This window comes from Hetaerina americana, unplaced genomic scaffold (genome assembly GCF_022747635.1).
Source record: "Hetaerina americana unplaced genomic scaffold, ioHetAmer1.1.p SCAF_6, whole genome shotgun sequence".
NCBI classification, from domain to species: domain Eukaryota; kingdom Metazoa; phylum Arthropoda; class Insecta; order Odonata; family Calopterygidae; genus Hetaerina; species Hetaerina americana.
This window is the reverse complement of record NW_027287205.1, coordinates 236,818-253,702: the sequence shown is the minus strand read 5'-3', so window position 1 is coordinate 253,702 and position 16,885 is coordinate 236,818. Positions and strand designations below refer to the sequence as shown.

Genomic DNA, 16,885 nt, shown 5'->3' with positions numbered 1-16,885 from the left:
TTGTCATCATGTCCTGTAGCATTTGCATTTGTAGTTGTATCATTTTCCCAAACTCTGACATGGTTCTTATGAGGTCGCATATTTCGGGGATATGTCCGTATGTTTTTTCGGTTTCCTGACTCTCAGTCCTGTCAGTACCTGTCATATCCTTTCCTTCTTTCGTTGCTTTTTCTCGTTCTTCTGCCATTTTTTGCCATGGGTTGATGGCCGGCGCAGGTTTGAAAGTTCTACTTTAACTGGTGAACTGCTTAATAATAAAAATTCACCACCGATGCAGGCCGTGAAGTGGTTTTAACTATCCGGGCATCAATGTAAAAAGCGGCGGACATGCCAGTTATTGTCATGGATCTCTGGAACTGATAATATGTAATATTTTCCGTTTTCATCCCATCATGAAGTTTAGGAACGGAAACATTTTGGTACGCACAAGACCTCGGCGTCGATTTTCGCTCATTACACTCCCATCTACCGTAAAGATTGGTAAATAACGTGAAAGTCATATTTTATTTTTTCTCTAAATTCATTTTATTCTATATCAATATGTTCACAACATTTGCAGCTATAAATAGAACATTCATTTCACTATGGCAGTTACATGCGCTCATGTCAGTGGCACATTTGGTTCAATACAATCTCCGAGAAAATCATTTTCTTTACATTTCTTGCTACTCTGTCTTATGTTCATTTTTTGCGATTATTTATGGACACCTTTAGTATTGTAAATCTCTGTTAATATTCATTGAAGTGGTTGAAAAGCAATTTACTCACTCCATTGAAAATCGGATGATATTTAAATTATTTTATCAGAAAAATCAATTAACATGAGGTGCTAATTAAACCGAAATGACGAAACCACGAGAATGACCACACAATCAAATGAACAATGAGAGCAGGTAGCTCTGCGAAGTCTCGGGTGTAAGAAACCTTTGCTTGCACACCTCTTCGTACGTAATCTTCATTTGCACGAAAGCAGAAGCCCTCTTGTCTTGACTTCCTCACTCACAACATTGGGTTACATTACATTTGCCATCGACAAATCCTCTTCAGCATTAGCATTAGAAGTAAGACAACATTTATATATATAAATATATAATTATATTTGATTAATTATACTTATAATAATATTATCAATTTATTTAAGCACGCAATTGCATTTATAATCATTCGCTTGTCGTTCAAATGAAAACATCTTCCCTCACATCTCCGATAATTCGCAAGCAAGGACGTGTTTATTTCCCCGGCGGCAGGTAGGTGTTCGCTGTGCCGGCTCCTCCAGCCCCGGAAGACCCGGCGTAACCCCCGGATCCACCCCCAGAAGGATATCCTCCGGATCCGCCTCGGCCGCCGTTGTAGCCGCCGCCTCGTCCGTCACCCTGTGCCCCTGGGACACCGTACTCTGCCGACGGCCTCCCTGCGCCTCCCTGAGAGCCTCCGGCGCCACCCCTGCCTGGGGCGCCGTACTCAGAAGATGGCCCTCCAGCAGACCCTGCCCTTCCTCCTCCTACACCACCACCCAATCCTGGAGCGCCGTATTCTCCAGAGGGCCTGCCGGACCCTCTACCGCCGCTTCCTCCGAACCCTGGAGCACCGTACTCAGACGATGGTCTTCCGCCAGCGCCACCTCCCCTTCCAGAGCCTCCAGCACCGAATCCAGGAGCTCCGTACTCAGACGATGGCGTTCCTCCAGCGCTCCCTCCCCTTCCAGAGCCTCCGGCACCGAATCCAGGGGCCCCGTACTCTGAAGACGGCCCTCGGCCGCCTGCTCCAGTTCCCGAATCAGCTCCACCAAATCCCGGAGCCCCGTATTCGGACGAAGGTCTGCCTCCGGCGCCACCCCTTGCGGAGCCACTGCTTTCAGAACCAGGGGCTCCGTATTCAGACGAGGGCCGTCCTCCCGCTCCTCCCCTGCCGGATCCGTTTCCTCCAACTCCGGGAGCTCCATATTCAGATGAGGGTCTTCTTCCAGCAGCACCACCGTTGAAACCTCCTCCGTTACCTCCGGGAGCTCCGTACAATCCGGAAGGACTCCCACCGGTCCCTCCGGTTCCACCTCTCCCGGCGCCGCCACCAGGGGCCCCGTACTCCGTCGATGGCGACCTTCCGCCAGAACCTTGCCCGGAGGATCCGGGGTAGCCTCCATCCGACCCGCCGAAGCCGCTGGATCCGGAACCCGGAGCTGTGTACCCGGACGAGGGCGAGTACCCTCCGGTTCCCGCTCCTCCGGCACCCTGCAATTCAGCGGCCTGCCCGTCATACGTCACGTCCGCGTTGAATCCCCCTTCGTCCGCCGTATACGAGACGACCTGGTTGCGTCCGTCCGGCAGGAGGACCCGGTACTCGCCGCTCACCCGACCCTCCTCGTCCGAACGCTCGCGTTGCTCAAAGTCCGTTCCGGTTTCAGGGTCACGAACCTCGTACTGGAACTCGTAGGGTGAGGGCTGGAAGGGTTTATTTCCCCGGGCGGAGAGGGGGTGGCGGAGGGGGGATGAAGAAATTCGGGCGGGAAGAGAAGAGAAGAGAAGATGGAGGAAGAGAGTCGAAAGAGAAAGGCGACAAGCAGCGACTGCCTTATAAGTGAACCAAGAGCAGAGACAGCGGTCAGTTTCCGCTGGACTGTCCTACGCTTCTTATTCGGAGAGCAAACCTTTATTTTCCAGCCTTTCGCTCCAGCAAATTACGTCCCGGCTAGTCTGAACTGTTTACTCTAACTACTTGGTTATGAAGACTCTTTGTTTCTTCTTAATCGTTTTCATTTATGTATATTTACCGTCCACTATGAAAGTAATGCGCAAGCTGGTTTTTTGTGGCGTGATTTTTCATGGAAGCGCGGTAAAACCGGTCGGATAAATGTAGTGGGGGGTCTTCCCTTCCAAAGTAGCCAGTCATTATTTTGCTCCGAGCGGTCTAAGTGGAAACACATGCCCTCGCGTGAAGTGTTTCTCGACTTAGTAACACGGCGCAAGACACGGTACAGCCCCACAATGACAATGCCCCCAGCCACAGGCCCTTCATCGTCACCAACTCCCTCCCCGGTGGTCCCCCAGGCCCCTTGCAGTCCCGTCTTTTTGCCGCATTTTTTAGTTTCCCCGTCTTAAGAGAGCTGAAAGGAAAGCTATGGGAGACCGTAGAAAACATCCAAAAGCATGTTACTCCACGTTTCTGAGAGTGACATTCCCGTAGAGAAGAGTTTCAGGGTGCCTTCCAAGTGTGACAGTTACGTCTCCACAAGTGTATTAATAAAGGAGGAGCAAAGTGTTTCGAATAATTTTAAGCAGTGGTACAATTACATAAATCGAAAAATCTATTTTCCCCAGAGAATGCGCATTACTTCTATAGCGAACCTTTTATGTCAATTTATCCTAAATTTTCCTCGCACTTCTAAAGATGTAGTAATTTGTATGTTCTTTTGCGTTTTAAAAGTGTTTTATTTATTTATTGTTAAAAAAATTAATTTATCTTTAACAATTTCAAATTGACTCTACGGTGGCATTTAGGAGTTGTTAATGATAAAACGATAAACATACATCCGGAAATGATGGAAAACGGTTTTTTTTACAGTTCATCGTTAAAATTGATAGTTCTCACTAGAGTTGAGTTTCACGAGAATTAATATTGATCATATTTGGAACATTTTCTTTCCCCTATTTAAGTATTGAGCGAATGATTTATCGGTGTTTTTTGCAGCTGTTTATATTTTTACGGAGGATCTTAGACTTTTATTTTGGTAAATATTATTACTTTTCTTTGTTAACAAGTGCCGTTATAATTACTATTAAAATTAATATAACTGTTGACATTATTCAAGATTTTATGCCCGTTTAGAGATAATATACTTTGCAAAAAAAATTTGTCGTGAATAAATAATATTTCTTATATGTATTAAATAAGAAATATCATATCCTCAATGAACATTTATCCTGTAATGAGTTACAATTTATAATCGAAAAATTGCAGTGAGCAAATATTTACTTACGGTACACAAACACCTCGTACTAGAAAATGCAAGATCAGCGTGCAAAATGTTTCTATCTATTCTATCCCTGCAAAAATAGCATCACAGACAGGCTAAATAGACGAAAAATGTGGTTTTAAAAAATTTGCTATGGTCCGTTATCGCTTATTTACCCTGATCCATCAATGATTGTTTGTGCCATGTGATTTTCTTTCATTTATACTTAAAATTAAATCTGATAACCTTACTTTCATTGGCATCATTGTGATATAATCGTTCTATTTAAAATGCTAAGGCAGTTCGGCAATGCAGAAGTCGGCTGAGGAACTGAAGGTGGTAACTATGAGATCGTAATACCGAAATTGAAGTTAGGAGAAATTTATATTAGAGATTAGCGTGCGAAGAGCAGAAAATTCTTAGAAGGCTGTTTTAGAAAATTTAGTGAAAGCTTAGTTGCTCTGGGTGCGCTGTGAAATATCCCAAAGGCTTGGTTGTGGTGACGTGACCGTTGGAGGTTTCCTTATATTTTGAGCCCTAGTTAATCTACAACCGTCGTAATTAAATTTGTAAATGTCATAAGATGATAAAATTCTATCTTCAATACTTTAAAAATCACAAATACGAGAAGTATAACTTCTTCCTATCGCATCCGATCGAATGAAACAATTATAAGCCTTTGTTTGAACTTTAATTTCATCGTCAAATTGAACACGTGAGCCAAAATTCTTCACTCATGAGAGTAACTTGACTGTTCGTCTGTATATTTTTACCTTCCTCACTGCGAATAATATTCTTTAGAATTCTGTGAAAAAGTAAGATAAGAGGAAGGCTGTTTTCGATGATTAGAATATGTAGAAATAATGGGCACACACTACGGTTCGTATACTGCTGGGCTTCTAGAAATATTTTCTTTAGTAAGCAGTTATTAATATTGAACTTAACTTACCATGTATTTCATATTCCTTATCATCGGTTCCAAATACTTTTTAAACACATCCTTACTTACTCTGCTACTAAGTCATTTAAACTGTGCAATTTATTGAAGCTGGACACTAAATGTTCTAAAAAATATGCCTTTCAATTTGGTTTACTTTGGTATTGTGTGTACGAAGTAGCATTGCAAAAGTATTGTGATATTATCAATGCTCCAAAACCAACGACGTAAGTCTTACATAAGAACGAAAAAAATTGAGAAATAACAAAAACGTTCCTTAGATGAATGCTTTAATGTCTTATCAATTTATCTGGTGCATTAAGGTTCTTGGGCAACGAGTTCCTTTTATTTTAATGGCAAAGTTTATGTAGGATAAAACAAATCAGTTTTAATAATCTGGCATGAAGTAAGACCAAAAAACAATGGTCATTATTCTTGTAATAATTAATAATGAAAAATGAGTGATTTCGTCATGCTAGTAATCAAAAAACTTGAAGGTTACCTCGTGGAAAAATGTTCGCATATCACTTCGCTGGAAATTCGTACCTGAGAATGTGAGCCGTCTCCTCCGGATCCGAGCCCACCTCCGGGTTGCCCTCTCCCGCCGGCGTAATCACCGGAAAGCACTCCGGGCTGGTAACCTCCAGCTCCTCCCCCGGCAGGGCCACTCGGGTAACCATCGGCTCCCCCACCCCTTCCGGCACCCGCACCCCCCGGATACCCACCGCTCTGAGGCCCCGATCCTCTGCCACCGCTGGGACCCCTAGGGTAACCATTCCCCCCTGAACCTCCTGGGTAGCCACCGCTGCCAGATCCCCCAGGGTACCCCCCAGATCCGGTGCTGCCAGGAGCTCCGCCCTGTGCACCATTGGGACCCCTCGGGTAGCCACCACTGCCGGATCCCCCAGGGTACCCCCCAGATCCAGTGCTGCCAGAACCTCCACTACCGCCCTGTGCACCATTGGGACCCCTCGGGTAGCCACCACTGCCGGATCCGCCGGGATATCCATTTCCTCTCCCTGATCCTCCAGGGTAACCTCCACTTCCAGCACCGTTTCGGGTGCCTCCTGAGGACCTTCCGCCATCTGGACCCCTGGGGTATCCTGCGCCGTTACTTCCAGATCCGCTTCGTCCAGGATAGCCACTACCGGAACCCCCAGGGTACCCTCCTCCTCCTCCTGTACCACTGGAACCTGACCCCGAAGGGTAACCACCGCCAGAAGATCCACCTGGATATCCTCCGGCACCTGCACCGCCGGATCCTCCAGGGTATCCGCTGGAGCCACCACCTGACCCGCCAGGGTATCCGCTGGAGCCACTACCTGACCCTCCAGGGTATCCGCTGGAGCCACTACCTGACCCTCCAGGGTATCCGCTGGAGCCACTACCTGACCCTCCAGGGTATCCGCTGGAGCCACTACCTGACCCTCCAGGGTATCCTCCAGGGGAACCCCCGGGGTAGCCTCCCCCTGGACTCGAACCAGTCCCGCCCCTTCCGGAATATCCATTGCCGCCGCCTCCTGTCCGCCCCCTGGGCCCGCTCGCAGGGGCGCCATAGAGGCCCCCGTCCCCGCTGGTAGGGAGCAGGTCGCCGCTGACAGCATGGCCAAGGAGGCTGGCCGCCATCAGCAAGAAAATCATCCTCTGCGATGAGAGAGAGAGAGCGAATGAGTTCTTTTAGATGTTCGGGAGTATCCGGAGGACCACGTATTCAAATTCGTACCTTAATTTTTAGACTCCGAGCATCATTATGATCTTAGTGAAGAGATTTCAACTAATGAATGGAATGATTCAAAAGAATTGAAGTTCTTGCGTGGGATTTCAAAGAGGAAACAATGTTTAAATTCTTTCTCAGTGCATGCAACACGAGATGGAAATACATTTTAGCGGCCAAATGGGGTGAAAAGTGATTCTAATTTCATTGAAATGTACGCAGTGGAGATTATTTTTAAATTCCTGATGATCATGCATCGGGAAATATAGCATTTTACCGCATAAGACTTTTGTGCTAGGTTTACATAAAACTAGGTTTTTACAAAACTAGGTGCTAGGTTTTCCTATGCAGCAAGAGTAGCTTTGGGAAATCCTAAAGGCCTAATTAATCTCAAAAAGGAAACTCGAAAATGGCTATGATACATGAGGCAACATTGGTCCTTAGCGTGAAGTGTCCAATCGATGGCTTTCAATTGAAATGACGTCCGGTCTGACTAGATTTGTTGTAAGATTGAAAATTTGTTAAAGCGTGAACTTCCAAAGACCCTTCCGTATGCATTCATAGCAGGGTATGCTTTAGTTGTTTCCACAAATCGAGGACATTTCTACAGAAGCTGCCTGCTTAGATTAATGCCTAAATTTAAGGACGCCACAGTATGTTTTGAAGTACTTAAGGTTTGATAATCCAGAGTTTTTTCTTCAGTATTACGCTATTGACGGGAAGGTCTTGGGTTAAAAAACGGGTAAAAAGTTCGAGAGAGCGAGTTTCAAATCGAATCCGAGTGAGATTCAATGCAAAAGTGCTTTTTATTTGGACTCCGGGGGGGGTTAAAGAATAGGAACTTGCTCCAAAGTGGGCAGGCAACTGTTTCCATCCAACAATAGTCCTGTTTTAAAAAAGAGTAATTTTTCTTATTTGTTTCTTGCGTTCTTATTTTTATTTTAAAACTGTGGTCATTTTGTTCCCTTTAAATTGCAGTTTTTCTATCTCTTTCCATTAATCTTCCTACGCTCCGTCATTTTTTGACAATTCTATACATCGCGCCCAAATCTACTCCTTTGTTCATCTATTTTTTAAATCTCTCCCATTTAAGTGTATCCAACATTTTTGTTGCTATAACTGTTCTTTTGTACCTTCCGATTGCATATCTCGCTTGATTTCTTTGAATTTTTTCTATCTTTTTAATAACTCCCCCCTCATATGGATCCCATACTATGAACGAGTATTCTAGGATAGGGATAACTAGTACCTTATTTGCTTTTTCTTTTGTGACTACGCTACTTCCTTTTATATTTCACATTACTCAAAAAGTGAGGATTGGGATAGCCAAAGTTCCGGCTTCCCACTTAGAGAGCCCGGGTTTGAATCCTGGAGGGGACAGATATCTTTCAGTGTTATCCCGATCCCTACTTGAGGTGCTTATTGGAGAGCACTTTGAGTGACTACGCCGTCCGTCGGATGGGACGTTAAACTGTGTGACCCCTTGGCGCCTTTTCTTATTAAGAGAAGGCTAATAACGACGCCAGGTTTCCCTCTCCACCCTCCATCCTTTCTCATCCATCTCTAATGGCGGAAATAGCCTCAGCTGTCTATCGCCTCCCCTAAAATTACTTCTGCGTAATGAAGTACTTTAAATGTACCCCTTGCTCGTGTAAATGTGTAAAACCTTTACTCTCTAGTACTTAGTAGTTGAGTGAGCTCTGCGTTCGTTCCTGTGGAATCGACCTTCGGGCTGATGGATTCTTTTTTCCGTTGGTCCTATAGGTTCTTCTGTCCCACCCTTACCTCCTTTGTAAGCCACATGCTGTCTTCTGGAGGTGTCTCTCCGGCCAGAGGCGATCCCTTGTGTGATTGTCTGTCCGTCCGCTCGCCCCTTTCCTCTCGGCTCCTTCCTCAGAGAGATCTCTTTCCTGAAACGACTGCACACAATGGAGACGAACCCCAACTGACGATGCGACTCAAAGAGGGCCCTCAAACTTATATACTCGTCAGCCACCGAGGGAAGTCGTGCAGTGGGGTACATTATGGGTAATTCTTCTCTCCCTCACTCCCAACTTCCATTTCCTTACCTCCACCGTGGTTCATCGACAACCCCCTCCCTCCGGGGGCCGTCACATCCCCGACGATCTGCTTTCCTCGCGAGTGTGGGATGGGGGGTTGTCATGGTGATGACAGGTGAAGCACGGCAGCCGCAAGATACTCCACTGTAGCCCACCCCCCCCTTCCTCCCTCCCACCCTCTGTTGCTTCAATTGCGAGATTGAGAAGATGGGATGGCTGGCTCGTTTCCTCGTTAGGCATCTAGAAGCGAAAGTGTATTTCGGTCGGGGGAGGGTTGGTTTAGGGGAGTGGGTGAAAAATAGATTGAGGTTGTATGTCAGTAAAACGGGAGGGTGGAAGGGGGGTGGGAGGTGGTGGCTTTGGGGGTTGAGGTGAGAAGGGGTTCTGCCAGAAGAGGCGTTCTACTTTATCATGAGGTTCGCGGAAATGGGAGGTGAAGAGTGAAATGGAAGGCATTAATGCCCTCGTCCACGTGTTTGTGTGTGAGCGTTGCCCGTGGAAGGAAGAAGCATTGTCGCATTTTGATGGAATAGGACGAAGTTTCATTTTTTTGCGGATCCGCAATGTTCGAATCCAATTTCATCGTGGACGCTTAAGTTGGTTTAATTCGCTAGCGGATTGAAAAGTTTGATGTCCGAAATCAGATGAAAAATGTCCTGTGAATTATTGTTTTCCGATAAATCTTTTGCAGATAATTAGGAATGCAAGTATGGTTATATTTGAGAATGTGAGTAGCATGTATAAAATATATGCGTAGCTAAAAAGTAGAGCTAAAAATAACCCTGTTGCGATTTACACAAATTAGCATTGTGATGACCGATTGTTTCATCAGATAGATATGCTTGATGGAGCATTTAGGAAATCTACGACAACTACTATTACCAATTTTGAATAAAACGTGATGGAGGATAAATGTAGCTTTATAATTTCAACACTTTAAGCTATCATTTTTGTTTACGTGGCACCTGCTGTCAAGCAAGAACTAACTGGCTAAGCAGGACCAGAATGAGTATTCCATTTATAGAAATGTTTAATGTTAACTACTATTATATGATATGAAAATCATATCACTTTGGCATATGATAAAGATTGTCTGTAATTGTATGTTGTATTGACTGTCCGTAGCTCTGTAGTACTCGTATATCATACGTGATAAAGATTATACTACTAGATTGTAATAAATGTTATTTTAAATTTTCAAAATTGTATAAAGGGTGTTTTAATCGTATTGGTTTAACCATTAGTTACTTCTACGTTCGAGTCCTCCTCGTAAGTGTTCAGAAATGTTTACTTTATATGCTAGAAATAAATATTATACTTCTGCGATAGAAATTATATTACGTAGAAGGGACACAGTTTCAGACATAATATGATGGATATCCTTTATGATAAAAGAAGACGCTACTTTTCCACATAGATTTTTTTTATTTAAAACGGCATAGATTTTGTTACAGCGTGGTCTCTTCAGGCGAAGTTGTTACGCTGTAACCTGAAGATGTCACGCTGTGGTGTAACCTTGGTCGTAATAAAACAATTCTATGTCCAAATTCAAGGGGTATTCTTTTTCATTTTGAAGGACTTCCCACCATGTAACGCCTGAAATTGAGCCATTTATCGGTATTTAATTATATGGTATCATTTACTGTTTCCAAAATCATGTCTACAAAAAATATTTTGTCTACAAAAAACCTTTATTGGCACTTTTATAACTGTAAGATACTTCATGGAATCATCCGTTCAATTAGATCATTTCTGCAGGATTTTTTTGCGACAAATTTTTCTTCAAACGTAAATGCAATCTAGTATTTTCGGGTTCCAAATCGTTAATGGAGAGAATAGCGATGGAATTTTATTTATTTCCCCTGTTTTCTCCATCAAATACAAAAAATTAATTAAGTGGCAAAAAACTAAATTAAGATTTGAAAAACATTTGTAATAGTAGGTTTATTCACTATCTAAGTTCTACGAAAATCACACTCTTAACAATAAGTGTGATTTTTTACGTCAATCTATCAGGTCTTAAATTTCTAATGCCTATTTTTTCCAGGGATAATTATTATCTATAGGATTAAGGCTCGTCGGAGAAGAGGAAGGGATAGTGTTGGAAATAATTTACTCCATCTTAAAAGATTTGGAAATGTTAAATTGAGTTCCATCGTAGCGACTAAAATACAAAATGCACTCAACAGAACTTATTAATGATAACACAATGAAACACGAAAACGGAGTTTGTTGGGAAGTGATTTACGACTTAATGTTCTTATTGGACGTCTCATTTCTCGTCATTTTACCTTAGAATCCCTGTGAGTGGAGTGTTAGCCAATACTGGTGCGAGTCATATATTTTTCGATGCTCGATTCATATATTTCAACCAAAACCGGAAGCTACTCTGACAACCATGATGATTGTCATTTTTCAATTTCCTCTAACCTTTGAAAACTGATATTCTTCACTAATAAAAACATAAATATTCCATTTTATGTTATCTTAATTCAATAAACAAGTCACTTCAATGCTATTTATCCTATGACACACGAAGATCCTTTATAAACCTTCGTTTATACTTTCTCACCATCACAATTGAAACGAACGGCGCCAAACCCCACTGCCTATTACTGAAAATATCAATTTTTACCCGGTTGTTACTTGAAGAAATAGATTGCAAATACATATGTGTGTGTGCAAATATAAGAATATATTTATTTATATATATATAATTATATATATCGTGTGAGTATATCTCACTCTCTCTCTTTATATATATATATATATTATATATTTATATATATATATATATATATTATATATATACACACACATATATATATATATATATATATATATATATATATATATATATATATATCGATTATAAGGAAACACTCACTCGAACAGTATAATATTTTGACGGCACAATAGAACACAAATAAAATGATAACACTTAAAAGGACACTCGTATGGTAAATTGTTAAAAGTAAACTTGAAGAAGGCCTCGTAGAAGGCCGAAAGCTTAAACAATTTACCATGCGAGTGTCCTTTTAAGTTTTACTATTTTATTTGTGCTCTATTGTGCCGTCAAAAATTATATATATATATATGAAAGCATGGTTACACTCTTATTATCACTAGAACTTGATGAGACGAAAATCTGACGCAATCTTTTCCGGAGGAAAGCACAATATGCGAGCATTTTAATTACTTTTTTTGGTAGAATTTCCAAATTCATATGCTATAACTCCCTCTCCAATAGCTGTAAGTGAAAACGTGACGTTTATTTGTTACTTTCTACGCAAATTTTATGCCAAAATCAGAACGAGTAAAACCTTTGCAAGCTACTTTATTTTCCAACACGTACTCGACTTACAACTTCTTGTCGCAATTGCCTTTTTGTCTTCAGTTCGCTGAGGAGCGTTGTGGCCGAAATACCCGTATCCGACGACGCACACTCTCGTCTTTCCTTCTTCGTTGTTGTTTAACCCTCTTGACTTTGCTCAGTTTGAGTAGCATTCTCCCAGCAGGAGTGAAGCCCTTTCTGAATGTGCGTTTTCATGAGTGCACGTGAGTCTGTGCGTTGTCCATGGCGCGGCATTTATGCCCGTGAACAGCATAGGATACATAGTGTACGTATACCTGTTCATAAACCCAGGTATCCTCAACGGAGTCTACGTCCACATAAATCCCCGCCATCCACCATAAAGGTGTGCGGCAGGGGATGGAAGCACCAAAGGGGATGGGTAAGGAAGGGATTAAAGGATTCACAAAAGAATCAAGAATTGATTAAACCCCAAAACGACGTTCACATTCATACGCATCCTGGCGGAACATCTATTTCCAGACAAGCGTTGATATGATCCACTGCGAAAATTCTTTCAGATGCGAAAGAAGAAGAAATAAAAGTAAACCACGTCTACTTGTACAGGGTGCGGCAACATAACTTTCTTTTTCGAAAGCATTTTGCGTTTGAAAGAAGGAAGTTACGTTGCCGCACGTTAGACCTTCAGCAGACCAAGGCAGGTCATGCAGAACTACAGTCACTTTTCCCTTTAACCCTGTGAGTGATCCCAATTGGGTTTGAGTGTGTCTGCAGTTGGTCACTGGCGAGGAATTTACACTCCCGCAAACTACTGCAATTTCTTTTCCCACAAACCATCACAATAACAAATTTTGTTCTCATTGCGGGACTAGTCGTGCTAACTAATTGCGGCCAGAGGTGTTTTTATTTCATTAACTCGTAATTGTTTTCTGAAGATCTAGAGAAAAGCGGCATTACTTTGTACGCAGTGAATATTATAGTGGTTTGTGTCTTGAAAATTGAAATTCCATTTTAACCATAAATTCATCATGCTGTAGGCTCTATCAGTTTAATCTGAATAGTTCATGGTCAATCAAAAACCACGCTGTGTCCATTTCAGAATGAGCACCTATCATACCCTTCCTTAGGGGTTTCAAAACATCTAACGCCGCGGGAAGAACTACGACATTAATGAAAGTCAAGAGGTCAACGTAGTCTTCCAAGGGTGTACACGAAATTTACTATAGACTTAATATTAGAATGATAATTTTTGTTCTAGATCATTTTTATTAAAAACATTTTTCGTCAAGTTCTTAAGAAAGACTTGTCAGCATTATCTCAGTGCCTCATAGCCATACTCCATAGCAGTTCTGAAAAAGGTTATGCATGGCATTCGTGGAAAACAAATTAGTAGATAATTCAATCTAAGTATGATTATGCCAATCAAATTATGCGTTTATCCATGACTTTCAACTTGGAGTGGTAAATTTCGTTAAATTACTTTCTTCTCAATGCTTGAGAGCAGTTTTTCCTCGAATAAATTCAAGAATTTTAATCAAGATGTGAATGCTAACGGTAAGGTTTTTATTCTTCCCCTGTGCCAAATAGATGCAATGATAGAAAAATATTCCGAACGTCGAACATTCATTAAAGATTGCTATTGCATTTCGTATCCAATTCTAAAAATGTCAAGCAGCTGATATTGCGTAATCCAATAGGAAAGCGTTATCTCAATAGTCGTGCCTTGGGTCTCCAGGGGAGAGAAAACAATGGATATTTAACAAGTGCGCTTACGAGTAACATAAACATGATTACTTTCTCGTCGTTCGGTGGTGCGCATTTCCTCTTCTCAACTCACTGCACCAGCAACTTACATCTATCGCGGTGCTGGAGAACTGTTCGACTTCAATTATCTCTCTCATTAGCAGTAAGACTCAATCGATGTCTATCGAGCCAAATGGAGGTGATCTCTTGCAGTTATGGTAGCCTGCATTGTAATTGGTTTCCCTGAGTTCTACTCAGTCAAACATCACGTAACCATGATTCATTGTGATAATTTGAAATTACAAAAGGAGAGTAATTAATGAGCACGTCATTAATGTTTTCATTAATATGTTTCAAACCTATTGACTTAAAAGTATCATGATCAATCATTATCATAAAGTATGAACCAAAGGAAATGTGTACTATGAAGTTTCTCGGGGGGAACGGTGCCGCTTTAACCTTCCGAAACGAACTAGTATCATCCCATGGACCTTTCTGAGTTTCAGTCGTCTCCAGGGTGATCAGGTATAGTCATATTTTCCTCACATTATTCGGGTCCGTTTCCAGTTTGTTGAGAGGATCGGTAATGGACTTTTTTCGGAGTTTCAATAAGGTATTTCTGTCGGCCAGATGTTATCACTTCAAGGCAAATAAAAACTCACGATTCTCCACTGTTCTTGTTGAAACTTTCAGTTTTAGTTTTATTTCTGTACCCTGCAATCCGCCACTTGGGCGTGTGGCAGGGAGTAAACGTACAAACCAGATTAATTTTGACCCAAATATGACCCATACCGCGGTCGGGCAATGTTATTATGATCCCTTATCGTTCCTGGGAAAAACTTGCATCTTAAATCTAAGTAAGATGAGATGCTTTCCCGCTGTATTTGCTTGATGAAGTTTTCCCGGATATTCCACGGGGTTAGTGGTTCCAAGTTGGCCGACGTTTTCATGCTCGATCCGTGCATCGTCCTCCGGGTAGATCTATCGTTCCCTGGGGACGATGCACGGGTCAAGCATTAAAACGGAACGGAATTAATATGGAACCCCTGATGCCATGGAAGACCTGAGAAAACTCTATCGATCTTCAATCTAACTGTTCAACATTTGATCTCTCTAATTTAATTGGCATAATATCTACTACTGCAGTACGATGGGGGGAATAATACATTTCGAACATCTACGCTAAAGGGAAATGGTCACAAAGCCTAAGCTCTTGAGACAATGATACTATGAAACGAATAAATAGAAATTTCCTTTTGTATCACATTTCCCCGCTGCTATTGATATAAATTAAAAATTAATGTAAACGTCCATGTAACAGCACTATTTCCCCTTCTTGTCTTTCAGTTCTAATTTACCACGTCATTGAATAGATTTGTATTACATTGGTAGTAGCAAGGGTATTTATTTACACAATTAAGTTGCAATTAGGCGATTTTCCTGGTGGCAACGGCATGGCAACGGAATATTAGTGGCTAGCGCATGTATTTGCACGCGCGTAAGATATAATTTGTTTCTGCGTGAATATATACGCCTCTTTGCGTGTAGGTTTGAATGAATTTGCTGGTTTTGCGTGTGGTTTTATTCCGGTTTACGGGTGGTGACTTAACCACACGCCCTTGGAGCGACTTACGGGGTATTACGTAGATGTAGATGAATATGTATTTCAGGTAGTCCGCCAGAAAGTTAACTAGGGCACTTTTTTCAATGCATGTCTTGAGTTAAAAATTATCTTCTTGACTATAGCATAGTAGGTCATAAACTTGCTACTTGATTGAAAATGAAGACAGCAAGGAGAGCACTGGTAGCATCTTCCCCTGTGAATTCGAAATTATATTTCAAATTCAAACCATTGTCATATATATAATATATATATATATATATATATATATATATATATATATATATATTATATATATATATATATATATATATATATATATATATATATATATATATATATATATATATATATATATATAGGTCTAGGAAGGGGAGAGGTACGCGTGATGCCATTGCAGTAATGAGATTATTAATCGAGAGGAATATAGAACACAATCAGGAGGTATTTGCTTGTTTCGTAGATTTCGAAAAAGCGTTTGATAGAGTGAATTGGGAAAAACTAATGAGTATTCTGCAGAAAAAAGGAATAGATTGGAGGTAAAGGAGGCTAATCCGCAACCTGTACATGTCGCAGACTGCTCAGGGTCGAGTGGGAAACGGGGAGTCCGGTTGGGCAGTGATAGGAAGAGGTGTAAGGCAGGGTTGCCCATTATCACCGTTGCTGTTCAACCTGTATGCAGAGGAAATGATCAAAGAGGCATGGGAAGAACTGTAGGTAGGAGTGAAAGTGGGCGGGGAATTCGTCAAATCAGTTAGGTTTGCTGATGACCAAGGTTTAGTTTGTCAGTCAGCCGAAGGGTTTCAAGCATTGCTAAGTGAATTTGGAAATTCATTGCGAAAAATATGATATGATAGTCAATAGAAATAAAATAAATGTTATTTGATTTTATATAAAGAAAAAGGTTAAGCTAAACATTAAAAAAGGAGGGAAAAAACTAGAGCGGGTAGAACCGTTCACGTATCTCGGAAGTGTTTTGGACCTACACGGTCAAAGTAGTATGGACGTAAGGAGAAGAATTGCGCTAGGCAAAAAGGCTTTCACAAGGAGGAGGGAGTTGATGACGTGGACGTTGAGTGAGGATGTTAAGAAAAGACTCATAAAAACTTTGATATGGAGCGTTGCTATGTACGGCGTGGAAACGTGGTCATCGAAGCAGGAGGATAGACGTATACTGGAGGCATTTGAAGTGTGGGTGTGGAGACGAATGGAGAAGGTGAAATGGACCGAGAAGAAAACAAATGAGGAAGTACTTGCTATGTTGGGCGAAGAGAGGGGTTTGTTGGGAGCAATCCTATGGAGGCAGGAAAAGTGGTTGAAGGGCGTATTGATCATAATGGGATGTTGAAGACTAATAGAGGGGAGAATGTTAGGCAAACGACGAAAGGGCAGGAATAGGATAGGGATGTTGTACGGGATTAAAAGAGGAAGGAAAAACACAGAGATGAAGAGGGACTTGAAGAGTAGGTCTTTGGGCTGCCTTTTTTCAGGAGAAACAAAATATTAATTTATTGGCAGTGTCCATCCAAAATCTAACTTAACCGGTAG

The 16,885-nt window shown here is 41.7% G+C and overlaps 1 protein-coding gene across 1 annotated transcript; it reads right to left on the bottom strand.

The window, feature by feature from the left end:
* Window positions 1-1,136: 1,136 nt before the first annotated feature.
* On the bottom strand, window positions 1,137-6,512 carry LOC139695205 (spidroin-1-like). The gene is made up of 2 exons (XM_071593890.1): window positions 5,433-6,512; window positions 1,137-2,438 (listed from the first exon to the last, which is right to left on the bottom strand). Exons 1-2 carry the CDS (start codon window positions 6,510-6,512, stop codon window positions 1,230-1,232), a joined length of 2,289 nt encoding a protein of 762 aa, XP_071449991.1. The 3' UTR covers window positions 1,137-1,229.
* Window positions 6,513-16,885: the final 10,373 nt, after the last annotated feature.

Excerpts from the sequence above, each read along its gene's own strand:
- LOC139695205 (XM_071593890.1), bottom strand. The coding sequence starts at position 6,512 with ATGGCGGCCAGCCTCCTTGGCCATGCTGTCAGCGGCGACCTGCTCCCT. Across the intron at positions 2,439-5,432 it reads GAGACGGCTCACATTCTCAG|CCCTCACCCTACGAGTTCCA; the intron begins GTACGAATTTCC and ends AAACCCTTCCAG.